The sequence below is a fragment of the Talpa occidentalis genome, unplaced genomic scaffold (genome assembly GCF_014898055.3).
Source record: "Talpa occidentalis isolate TD23 unplaced genomic scaffold, MPIMG_talOcc4v2.1 talOcc4.2, whole genome shotgun sequence".
Lineage (NCBI taxonomy): Eukaryota > Metazoa > Chordata > Mammalia > Eulipotyphla > Talpidae > Talpa > Talpa occidentalis.
Window position 1 is genome coordinate 81303983 of NW_023602073.1, and position 13022 is coordinate 81317004.

A 13022-nucleotide genomic window follows, 5' to 3' on the forward strand; every position below is an offset into this window, starting at 1 on the left:
TTTTTAATGTCATTTTGAAAGAAGTAATGATAAAAATGGTCCTGATGCATGTGGGTTCTTTGGACTAAAAGTAAGTCCAGCTGTGCCTGGCAAGGAGCAGGTCTGCTCTTGAACTAAGCCAAATGAACATCACTCCATTTCTCCCTGTACTCGACTCTATCCTTTTACTTTTTAGTACTTTTGTCATATACTTTCTATTCTGGGATAGCCAAGTAGAAAATGGCCAATTTGTTTTTAGATAGAGTTTGAAAAGAATTAGCTTATTTCTTGAGAAACTTCATTAGCTGGTAATATAGTAAGAAGGGGAGCAGAAGGAGGAGGTAAGGGAGAAGTTATTTCAGTTAGTAATAAATATGCTAATTTTAAGCATATGTTTAGTACCTACAACTTAATCTTATAATACTTTTATTGTTTTATTAACACAGATATAGAATGCATTTGTTGATTATAGTAGATAATAAGATTGCAAAAAATAGTAATATTGATAAGTTTATATCTCTGAAAATATTATAGTAATTCCAATTAATTATGGAATTAGTGCTTTCCAAAAGTCCTCTTTTATATATTGGAGACATTAAATATTGAAACACTAGAGCATGTTGAACAAGGAATAATCTACAAATGTACTAGTGCTTCTTAAAAACCTACCTGAAGAAAGTTAAAAATTAAGACTGAGGGCCTCCCCTGGTGGCGCAGCAGTTGAGTGCTGGGCTGTGAAGCTGCCCGCAGCCTCTGCAGCACCTTTGATCCCCTGCCGCTGGTGAGGGTCCCGCATGGTACACAGATCTCTCCTGCTGTGCCCGCTGCTCCCCTCAGCAGTGTATTTCGTCAGTCTGCCTGTTCTGTTCCCCGCTCTGGCTCTGGTGAATTCTTTCACCCTCCCGCGTTCTGACTATACCCAGTGCTTGTACAAATAAATAAATCTTTAAAAAAAAAAATTAAGAATGAGGTAAAATAGTAATATCAAAAAGAAAGGGAGAAAAAATACTTTGTCAAACTTCATAAACTTAGTCCTATTATTTAAAAATTGTGTAGGTGATACTATATTTTAAGCATACCCATTTAAGATGGGTATTCTCAAGTGGAGAAAGACTAAACTTTGCAAGAAAAAAATGCCAATAGAAGAAAAAGAGAAATAACACAAATCTCATTTCTCATAAAATCTTAATAAAACATAAATAGGAGATATAATAAAAAATTTTCAACATTACATATTTCAGTCAAGTTAAGATACAAGTCCATATTTTAATGTCAACACAGACTTTCAATTAGTACTTTCAAATGTTGACAAGGAAACAATTAAAAAGTAGTTATTTATATGATTTATTTGGTAAATTTGGGGTGAGGCCATTTACCTTTATCAATGAGAAATACAAAGCAGAAGGGTAAAACCATCCTCTCAAACAAATATGTGTCAACTGAAACAAATGTCTCTGTTATAAATATATAAACACACATATATAAAGTGTGTATACATAGACATGTATAAATAATTCACATTAGATATGTGTATATATGTTTATATGCAGACAGACAGGTGCACAGACACACACAGACTTGTGAAATAGGCAATGAAGGCTGATAATTATAATGCAAAATGGTCATTGAAAATTATGTTGAATCATAAAGACAGCCCAATCTCAAAAGGGAGGACTGGACACAGTCTGCTGCCAGTGTGTAAACCACTGCTTTCTTTTTGCCGTTGGGTCAATATGTGAGCAGTGCTGTCCATGTGGAACACAGTGCAGTCCTGACACACGGTGGTTCTTCACTTGTTCGATTTTGGATTGTGCTGTTGTCAGGGTCCAGAGACCAGATTCTCCATATATGGTTCCTTTTGTGATTCTTGATTATGACCCCCTGAGGAAGTCAGACCAGCCTGGGGGTTCTGGAGAATGTGTCTTCTTTGGCATATTTATCATCCACAAATGATCTGCTATAAATATACCTCAGCAGGATCATCATCAAGCCACTCAGTAGCCTGCTATTTATGAAGGTTATGGGAAACAGTGTGAAGGGTGAAGCACTTTATTATGGGTGGCTTTCTCCCTGACCCAGCTGCATTCTACTTGAATATAAATGGCCCAGGGAGTGAGTGTCCCTTTCCATTTAGGATTAAGGCTTTTAAAACTGTTCTTTATGGCTGTTATCCTTATATCACGGTGTCATGACGAACAAATTCTGAGAAACACAAAATCACAATGTTCAAAGATGTGCGAAAACCCCAGACACACAATAGAAGTACATTCAACCCTCCCACTATTTCCTCTTCTTTTTATGTATAAATTATGCAAAGCACTCTCCTTTTTTCTATGTTAAGAAAAAAAATTCTTTGGTCATTTCTGTTATTTTGCCCCCAAAATAAAATGTCTTGCAACTATCATAATTACAGTATCTATGAAGTTGAAATAAATGTCTTTCCTTTGTATTATTGAGTGTTGTTTGTTTTTAAAAGAAAATGTGTTTGCTTAAGAGACAACGTTTTGGATTATGCCCTGGACATAACCTTATTTTCCTTTCACATTCCTTTAAATGAATAAAATAATATTGTAATGAATCAAATATGACACAAAAGCAAAACGCCACCCAGGCTGCTCTTGCAGTCACTGAATTTTCCTTGAACATGGTTAAAGCTTGCTGGATGGGGAATGATTAACTGTTTCCCTTACAGGGTGTTATTCTGAACACTTGTTCTAGATGAGAAAGCCTTGAAGAGGTTCACCTTATTAATATGTATTAAGAAGTAAAGGGCCAATTTTAATATTTCAAACAACTCCAGTGAATAAAAGATCATTGGCACCTTCCTGTTTTCACTATAATCCTCTTTCAAAAATGATGTTCTTGGCTCTCCAGTAGCCCCAGGGGAGAGGAACAAGAGGAAGAAAAAATGCAGAGAGAGTAGGGAGAGAAAATGATGTAAAATTGCTTTATTCAACTTCACCTGCCGCTCAAGCAACTCACCCTTAGGAAGACTCCAACACTTTATATGAATTACCCAGTATGGTCTCCTCCCATCACATCACCACACTATTTTAGTACTTGTTTTGCAAACCACCAACTGCGTTTACAAGTAGAGACATAATCAGTAAGCGAATGACCTTTTGCGGCGTGTTATCAGAAGCTAGTTCATCAAATACTTGTCAGGCAACTATTCAGGAGGGAAAAAAGAAAAAAAAAGTGGGGTGTAGTGAAATGTATCCTTTTTTTCCCCCTGCTGAATCGAAAATATGGTAGCTTCTTCTTCCCCATCCCTTCCTTTCTCCTCACCCAGTCCCCAAATCTGTCACTAGGGAAACTTAAAAAAAGAATCAGACACATTACAAAAACAAAACAACACAAAAGTTTAGACCTCACAACCGGATCCCATTGCCATGCAGCAAGCAATGCAAGATGCCCAACCTCGGTCGCCACACCGCGGTCTTGACAAAGCCTGTATCTAGCCAGAACAAATAAGATGTTAATTGCAGCCTCGCTGAGAAAAACTAGTATTGTTCCACCTCGGAGACACGCAGCAGTTCGGAAGCTGAGAAGTGCCCCCTCCGCTGCGGACGGCGTCCATTCTTGCGAAGCTTTGTGCTGAAATGACAGCTCGTCGGTCACGACGGGTCCGCACTGAAAGAGAAAGATGCTCAGGTCCAGTTTTGGCTTCCCACCCCCTCTGAGTCGTCTTCCCGGCCTCCGCACCCCACCAAGCTTCGCCTCTCTCTGAGTTGCTCTTACAGTTGGCTGCCGCCGGCCCCAGCGGTGGGAACTGAGGATGCAAAGACCTCCCAGACGCAGAAAATACAGCTTTCGGGACGTGCTTGGTTTTGAGTAGCCGTGACGCGCAGGGGCACCGCTGCCGCTGCCCAGGCGCGAGCTCCGCGGAGCGCCCCCTCCTACCCGGCTTTCTCCCGCCCTCCCGCCGGGCCCCCCCCCAGCTCCCCCGCGCCGGACCCCGGGCTTTCTCTCACACACCCCAGCCCGCGCCCGCGGGAGGCACAACTTCGGGAGGCGCAGCGCAGCGGCGGCGTCGCGCGCGTGGGGCCTCGGACCGGCAGCGTGGCGCACCGCACTGGTGCCCGCGCGCGGGGCGCGGGGCGCTGGGCGCGGGGCGCGGGGCTCCGGGCTCCGGGGGACGCGCGCGACCCGAGCACGCGGGAGGCCGGGCGCGCGGGCGCGGGCGCGTGCTCCGGGGGCGCGCACCCCCTTCCTCGCGCGCGACCCGGGGAGAGCCAGCGCCGCGCGCCGGCGCGCACACCGGAGACAGAGCTTTACTATCTCGCTCCCCCTCGCGCCTCCCTCTTCGCTGGGCATTCAAACAGCTTTCCGACATCACCAGCCAAGGATTTTTTCCCCTTCTCCTTAGTCGCCGTCCTCCCCATCAGTACCTGCGGGGGGGAGGAGGAGGAGGGAGCAAAACGGAAAGAGGAAAAAGCATAAGCCTGAGCCTTCCGATCCGGCTACGAATACTCCTGTAATAAACCCACCGCCCCAACAATCTGCCTTAGCAGCCGCTGCCACCGCCAGGCACTTCTCGTCTCAGCGCTTTCTTTGCTTCTTGGCTAATCGGTTCGTTGGGGGGTAGATTTGGTAAAACAAATCCTCGCTCCTAAGCCACTTGCATTTTTTTTTTTTTTTGGTTGGTTGGTTGTTTCCTGAGAGTCTCTCTTCGGGGGGGCTCCCCCCTCACCACCTCCCCCCTTGCTGGAGATTGAATTCAGTTGGATACGGTGTTAGGCTCTGGGGTCCTGGGGGCTTTTTTTTCTCCCACCACCCCCCTCTTTGATTTTTTCCCCCATCTTTTGCTTCTCCTATGTATGCATTTAAAAAAAATAAATCCTGATTTTGGAAGCTGAGCCGGGGAAAATGGGCAACGGTGATTGGGACCGAAGGGGAGTCTCTCCGTCACTGTTGCTGGGACGCGTGCCTGTGCTGGTGTCTTAGAGCAAGAGCCTCCCTGAGCTTTCGGAGTGGAAGGTAAGGAAGGGGGTCCAGGGGTCACCTTCTCTCTGCCAGGGGTCGCCACGGAGGAGCTTTTCGGAGAGGTGTTTGCCGAGGGAGGACAAGGAAAGGAAAAGCTGTTGCTGGCAGATGGAGGGGCTACGAGCAAACCCCACTGTCTGCATTTACTTAAACACCGCAGTTGAAAAGTTAGAGAAGTCTGGTTTTCAAGAGATGTGCTGGGTCGGAAGAAATAGGCAGACCTGGAATATCTGACAGTTGTGTGTGATTGGGGTAATTTTATAAGGGGGGGGGATTTTTAGGTTAAAAGGAAGTTAAGGGGAGGCAGTGGGTCTCCTATTGGGGAAAATTCAGTGGAGTGATGGCGCCGTCTATGTTCGACTAAACTAAAGTGTCACCCAGAAAATCAGTTTTGTGAATAGCTAAACTAAACGCCGGTTTGCTTCTCAGCAGGAGACAGCTAAATAAATAAATAAATAAATAAATAAATAAATGACTGAATACAACATCCTTGAGATCTGGGTGGCCAGCCCTTAGACGCCCCCACCCCATTTTTTTTCTTAAAGAGGGAAATACAGTTTGAACTGGCTCTGCAGTGGGGCGGTGGGGGGGGGGTGGGGGCAGAGTTCAATGATTCATTTTTGATTATTTAGAACAACACTCCGTACACCAAAGCTTAATGACAAAAATTTGAGAGCAGTGTATTGAGGGGCCTCTCTTGAGCGGGTGTGAAAGTGAAATCTGAGATATTTCCTGACTCTTTCAAACCGTTTCTTGATGAGCACGGCAATGCAGACATACACTGTCAAATAAAAGGAAGCAAAAGTACCGGATTTCATTAGGGAAGGAAAGACGACCTCTTTTTGAGTTACTGATTATAAAATGAAGCCCCTTTTCATGGATAGAATTCCTAATTTAGACACTTATTGTCACATTGGCTCTCAACGCCTACACTCTATCCTGAAGAACACTGCGCAGACCTGCATTGCCTGCAAAGTGCTACAGCAAAAAAAGGGGAAATTATTCCCAGAATTTCTTACAACTTTCCCTATTTTTTTAACCTTTGAATGCTCATTGGCTTTATTTTCTCAAGAAGAAAATACATTATTCATTTAGCTGTATGCTTGAAACAGAGAACATTGTTTTGATAGTCCCAGCAGTTGAGATGTTATTTTAAACTGCTGTTACATAGAGCTTTAGAGTTGGGGTGTTTTTGCCCATATCAAGACTTAGAATTGAATTATGATCTGGAAACTGCAGATCTATCTTCAGGGACTTCGGTCACTGGATTTTGTGTGCATGCGTTGGTGTATGTTATGCAATGGGAAGGAATTGGATTTTATTCTTTGGTTCAGAGAAGACCCCAGGCAAAGATATGAAAACTCTTAACTATCTATATGTCTGTATGTCTGTCTCTGTTTACAGAACAGTGGAAGAGACTGCAGCCTAAAGACTTTTAAAATTAACTTGGCATCACTTTTCTCAGCTCAAAGACTAAACAAAAAAAGCAGTGTCATATATTCTAAGAAATAACTTCTTAAAGGTTAAAGCTGAAAAAAATTCAAGTTATTTTTGGATAACAACTTACAGAGGTAAATATAACCAAGGATTACTTTATTATGCAAGACCAGGGCTAAAAGAAAAAAAAAAAATAGGAAAGATTCTAGAAGAGCTTTGGAGCTGTTATTGAAAAGGGAGCAATTTGAAAATTGAAATCTGCTAGGGAAGAAAATGTTAATGTTTTTAATCTACCATATGTAAATCTTAAATTATAGTAGGTTAACTCTAAATAGCATAGTCCTAATTGAAAAAAAAAAAACAATTAAAAGACTGACACCAGCTCAATTACTGTAGATCTGGGATTTTTCACTGATACCGCCTTTGGATACAGATACTAATACAGTGATCTACTTTATGTATCCCAAGAGGGCATGTCACATTAAGATGACTGCCTTAAGTCCTGGTTCTCAATGGTGATGCTGAACAACAAGTCTTCCCTAAGTATCACCCATTTAGGTCTTTAATAGATGATGGTTTTAAAATTCTATTATCCATATGAGTGCTTGTGTTTTTGCACAGGAATTCCCATCAATTCACACAGTGGCCTCTGCAAAGACAGTAGGGGCATCTGGGAGATGATGTTTCATCTATAACAAATTGTCATTTATCCTTTCAAAATAGTAGCTATCATTTATCCTAATTACTTTTCACATTTAAGAGGAAGAAAAGAAATGTGATGACAGCTGTTCCCAGATTATCAGATTAGATTTTGTAGGACGATGTTTAATGCAGGCAGAGGACTGAGAAGAGGTTGTATAGGTTTTAAAAAATATTTCAAAAATTAACATTTATGCTAAGGTATTTAAGGAGAACATATTTTCCTCTTCTTTCAGCAGAGTCAATATGCACTTGGAGGAAATCCTGGTAGATAAACTAGAGCATTTCTATTTATAATCTATTAAAAATTATTTTAAAATTGTGTGTAGAGAATTTGGTCTTTATGAATGACCACGTGAGGGCGCTGTTCACACAGCAACAGATAATTTTCTGGCGTTATAAAATAAAAATTACCTGCCTTTCTTTTAAAAGGGTTTTTTTTCTTTTTTCAACTGAAATCTTGAAAACAGCTGGCTATAATATTGGAAGGAGTTTCTTTTTTCAATGCGCATAGACTCCTACTTGCATTTTACTTTCATTGCCATTTTTACAGGCCAAATGACATAGGATGAAGGCTGTTCGTAACCTGCTGATTTATATATTTTCCACCTATCTCCTGGTTATGTTTGGATTTAATGCTGCCCAAGACTTCTGGTGTTCAACTTTGGTGAAGGGAGTCATTTATGGATCGTATTCTGTAAGTGAAATGTTTCCCAAAAACTTTACAAACTGCACCTGGACACTGGAAAATCCAGATCCAACCAAATATAGCATTTACCTGAAATTTTCCAAAAAGGATCTTAGCTGCTCTAACTTTTCCCTCCTGGCTTATCAGTTTGATCATTTTTCCCATGAAAAAATAAAGGATCTTTTAAGAAAGAACCATTCTATAATGCAACTCTGCGATTCCAAGAATGCTTTCGTTTTTCTACAATATGATAAAAATTTTATTCAAATTCGTCGGGTATTTCCAACCGATTTCCCAGGATTACAGAAAAAAAGGGAAGAAGATCAGAAATCTTTCTTTGAGTTTTTGGTATTGAACAAGGTGAGCCCAAGCCAGTTTGGTTGCCATGTATTATGCACTTGGTTGGAGAGCTGCTTAAAGTCAGAAAATGGGAGAACAGAATCATGTGGGATCATGTATACAAAGTGCACCTGCCCTCAGCATTTGGGAGAGTGGGGGATCGACGACCAGTCACTAGTTTTGTTAAATAATGTGGTGTTACCCCTGAATGAGCAGACTGAAGGCTGCCTGACCCAAGAGCTGCAAACCACCCAGGTCTGCAATCTCACCAGGGAGGCCAAGCGACCACCCAAAGAAGGTAAGTGCTGGGTGCAGAGGGGCCTCTGGATCAAGGGTGGGGTAGGGGAGGGGGGACAGTTTAAAATGTGCTGTTTCCACACAGGAGCCTGATCATGGCTCTTTTCCTCTGTCGTTTTGGATTCGTTATTTGTGATGTTTACTGATAAAAATCTTTTTAGACTAGTTTGAGGTTTCAAGATTTGAGAAAAGGGGCAGTAGAATAGGATAACTCTCAGCAACATCACCAGAAAGGGAGAATGAAATATTCAGGAGAAATAAGATGCAAAAAAATGTGGAGCCAGTTTGCTCTGGAAATTGGTGAGGATGGAGAAGGAACTTTAGTCGCTGCAGTCGCTCAGTAGGACCAGCACTCGCACCTGCCACGTGTAAAATGTCCTTTCAGTTCACTTTCTCATTCCTTTCCTCTTTGTCCCGCTCTCTCATCTACCACCCTTTCACAGGTTTGAACTAGTTGGGGCAACACAACTAAAAGGTGACATGAACTTAACAGTAAGTCTGGTTGGACCTACTGACTTAGTGGCTCAGGAAGACAGGGTGCCCCCTCCCCCACTGCCCTCGGTTATTGTTTAAGCACTTTTGCACAATCAGTCTCACCCGCTCCCTCTTTCGTGGGTCCAGAGCACCCCACTGGAAGTACATGCTCTCATCTCCAGGCAGTGAAGTCTCACACAGGCGGGGACAGGAGGGCGAAATCAAAGCACACACTGATCCTGTAGGACCTGATGCCCCTCTTGTGTGGTCTCCGCTCTAGTGTTCTTGGTCCCCTGTTGATAAACACAAGGAGAGCTGGAGCTTGTCAGAGATGAGTTACATGGAAAAACAATACAACGGAAATGCAGTGGGAGAGAGAAAGTACAGGAATGATTTATAGCTTTCACTCAATCTCCAGTGGGGGAGCTACCAGAGATGTGCGATTGTAGATTATGTTTAATAATGTAAGAAAGCTGGCATATTTTGAGAAAATGACTTTCCTGTTTGGAAGGTTAATGGATGTGTTCATTTCGTTTGAGGACATGGCTGATCCATATTCGTTCTTGCTCCTCAACCCTGCAACCAGAGAGTGTGTTGATTTTTTATGCAGGAAATGTTTTCTGATCCCCACAAAGATCCCTGTCTGTGGAAAGGGACAGCCAAGCTCCAGTCCCTCTTTCCTTCCCCTCCCCCAACAGAAGTTGTCTTTGTGGCCAATGTAAAATTGACACGTTGTTGCAGAATTTTCTTTAAGGGTAGCCAAGGTTTTTTTGGGGGGAGGGGGAGGGGAGAAGGGAAAGGCAGACCAGCCTAACTAGCTAAATGCAGTTTCTCTGCTGAACGCAATTTGGAGAATGGGAATTATGGAAAAGCAATGGTACAAGGGGAACAGATATGTGCTAGAAAATAAATGCAGACTAAGGGCCATGAGAAAGGGGTGCAAACCTGTAATTTCTACAGGTCAGTGTTTCACTAACAGCTGTGACTGAAGAAAACAAAGTGGTTTTAAATTACAGGAGTTCTTTTCTCTAGTAAAAATCCCAGAGAAGCACTTGCAACTGCAGGGATGGTATTTAACACCATTTAAAACTAATTAGTGTCCCCTAGAATAAGAAGCTACAGTACACAGAGAAAATGTGATGTTACAAGCTGGCTAATAAGACAATTAACAACAGAAACTAGTCTTTGTTGGTTTTGTTTTATTGTGGTTTTTCATAAAATTTAGAAAATGTTTCTTCCATGGTTAAAATTCTGTCATCACGTTGACTGCTGATGACAGTGGAAAGTGAATAGTTTTGGAACTCTTTTTTTGGTGAATGGTAACAAGTGACCAAAATTAAGTTGTTGTGTCTACATTGAACATGATTTTCAAAGGTTTTGCTGGGAATGGTTGTGAGATGTGGGTTAAGAGTGCTGGGAGTTAGAGAATTTGTGCTAGATATCCCTGTGTTTTATAAATGACTAAGAAGAAGTGTGGTTTTAGACATTAGATTATAAATCATGTGGGGGAATGTATGTTTCCTGTGGCTAAATAGCTGGAAAATGAGAAAAAGATTTTATTGAAATTAACATGTCCTGGACTTGAATTAGGTAAACTTGATATAATAGGGGGACAATATATGCCATATCAGTAACAGTGCACAGTCTGTATTCTCTGTGTTCTCAATCTGTGCTCTTCAATTGTTTAGGTATTCTGAGTCAGAAAGGTAAGGATAAGTAATTCCTGATGACATAATTGTTGCTCATGCATTTGTAAGTCCTTCTTATAATACATATACTGCACCTCTTGCCTCCTTCAGAGAAGACCTTTGGGGCTTTGTTGCCTTGTAGGAAAAAAATGAAAATCTACAAACTCTCAATTTAGTCAAATTTATGCAAAGTATGTTGTATCTTAAATATTTGCTGAAAATGATACAGAAAATCTTATGAAAGAATTATTTGATATGATTTCAAATAAACTATTACTTAATGACACTAACAGAGCTTGAGGTTAATCATCACATACAGTTGTGCTATTCATATATAATTTTATTCCAAAATGTCTTTATATGGTAACATATAGTCTCAGCTTTTAAAATGAAGTTTTAAAAATTCTACTTGTGGTTTATCTTATTTATTAATTTCTATGTTCTATGGAATAAATAGTTAACTGTCCTGGAAATCATGAAGGGAACAAACACAATATTATACTCCACAGTTTTCTGCTTCCATTTTATTCACTGTAGTAAGTGAATAAATCACTGTAATAAGTACTGACTCAGAAAGCCTTGAGTAGAAATATTTTCCACTTTTATTATATCACAGAAGTGGCATAAATTTGACAAAAGAGACCTCATACTTTGTAGATGCAATTCCAGATTGTTTTCTGTGATGCTGGGGGTAATAGCAGGTATACCAAAGGCTGAATATTTTGAATGAGTTCAGGGCAATGAAAAAATCATATTTAGTTAGTATTTGAAAAAACTGCAGGCGCCCAGGGATTTTAAGACAGGTTTCTACTAAAATATTCTTTAGTAATACATCCAGTACTCAGGAATTTCATAGCCAGAAAACAGCAAGAAGAAAACTATCACTATTTGTAGTGACACCATCAACAACCACAACACGTTATCTTAAATACATTATAAAACCAGATTGTTCAACTGATACTTCATTAAAGTATTCAATTTTAGTATATTTTAGCATATTCTTATTTAAGATCATATTTGACAAATTGAGGATGGCCTGTAAGAATGGAACTTAGTTGCTATTCCCAATTTTTATATGAAACTTTGAAAACCAAGTAAATCAACAAAATGATGTCTTTTACAAATAATGATGCCTTATTTTCGACAGTTATTAAAAAAAAAAAAAACTACCCACATAGAGTTTATATAACTTTCTTTTAAAGAGGAAACTCAAATAACATCACTATTTACCAGGTTTTCAGATGTAAACCTGGAGGGAGAGACTGACATTTTTCTTGTGTTCTCTACTTCATTTTATAGAAGTCTTTTACCAAAGATGATTTTGAGCTACATAACTGAAATATAAAAGGGATATGAGATCTAATTTCTTATTACTTTAATTAAAATCAATAATTAAAACAGTTTGGGTGGAAAAATCCTACACCAGGATATCTAAAATCCCATAATAAACCTTAATGGAATCTTTGTTTCCTACTTACATCAATGGTGCTACTTATGTGAAGGGAAATTGGAATCCCTGTATGGATTCCAGGAAATCTGAACACACACACTCATTTGTCTGAACACACACACTCACTCTGCCTCTCCTAGTCCTTGGTATTCTACCACCCAAAGGAAGTCTGACTATGTGGCTATATAAGATTTACCCCTGCTTGTCCTGCATTTTTAGGCACATATTTGTCACCTAGAGCAATTTGTGATCAGTTTGTATTCTCATTTCTGTCCACCTTTGCAGTTTTTTGTCCTATTACTTTTTTAGCCACCTCTCACCTTCCTCTTTCTTTAGCTTCTTTTGATCTTACTCCCTTTATGAATGACAACAGTGATCCCACACTTTATGATCAAAAGGTAGAAAGATAGCCTGACAGTTTGCCCTGCCCCTTGGCTGGATCCCATGCCTCTTTGCACATGCTGTACTTCTTTCTAGCATTTTCGTACCACAGTGTGTTTTCCACAGATATTTCCATCTCCTTTCACTGAAATTGGAGGTTAAGAGTATGAAGACTGATTCTTCAGACCCTGCCACAATTTAAACAACACTCTAGTAAATACTTGTTGAATAAATGTTTAATTAAGAAAACAAAACAAAAAAATCAATGGGAAAGATAGCAATAAATCAGTTACACTCAAAAGACTAAAAATACATCATTTTGGAAGAGCAGCCACCTTTTACTTTTCAGTGAATATGGCTGCCATTAATATTTCCAGTTCCATTAATGAATTATTTATAACAGATCTGATCTTATAGAATTTGTCTAATAACATTTTAAAAGGATAAGAATGGAGTCATTGAGAAATATTATTTACTTAATATATATATTTTAAGATATGAATGACAAATATCAGTATACATGCTGTCTAGAAGAAAAAGTGATAAGAAAATCTACTAATTATTTCTGTTTAACTGTCTTCATTTCTCTTTACATTTCTCTTTT

The 13022-nt window shown here is 40.1% G+C and overlaps 2 protein-coding genes across 3 annotated transcripts in view; both read left to right on the top strand.

Moving 5' to 3' along the window:
- The first annotated feature begins 4848 nt into the window (after positions 1-4848).
- On the top strand, positions 4849-4926 carry LOC129146473 (uncharacterized). Its single transcript, XM_054698912.1, has one exon. The coding sequence runs from the start codon at positions 4849-4851 to the stop codon at positions 4924-4926; it is 78 nt and encodes a 25-aa protein (XP_054554887.1).
- The window catches only part of ADGRB3 (adhesion G protein-coupled receptor B3), a 685437-nt gene continuing 677324 nt past the window's right edge, over positions 4910-13022 (top strand). The window contains exons 1-3 of one of the 2 annotated variants that reach the window (XM_054698910.1): positions 4910-4959; positions 6370-6536; positions 7655-8426. In XM_054698910.1, the coding sequence (XP_054554885.1) occupies positions 7670-8426 (757 nt within the window). In that variant the 5' untranslated portion in view covers positions 4910-4959; positions 6370-6536; positions 7655-7669. The remainder of the gene's footprint in view (positions 4960-6369; positions 6537-7654; positions 8427-13022) is intronic. The other variant, XM_054698909.1, reaches the window with a different exon arrangement.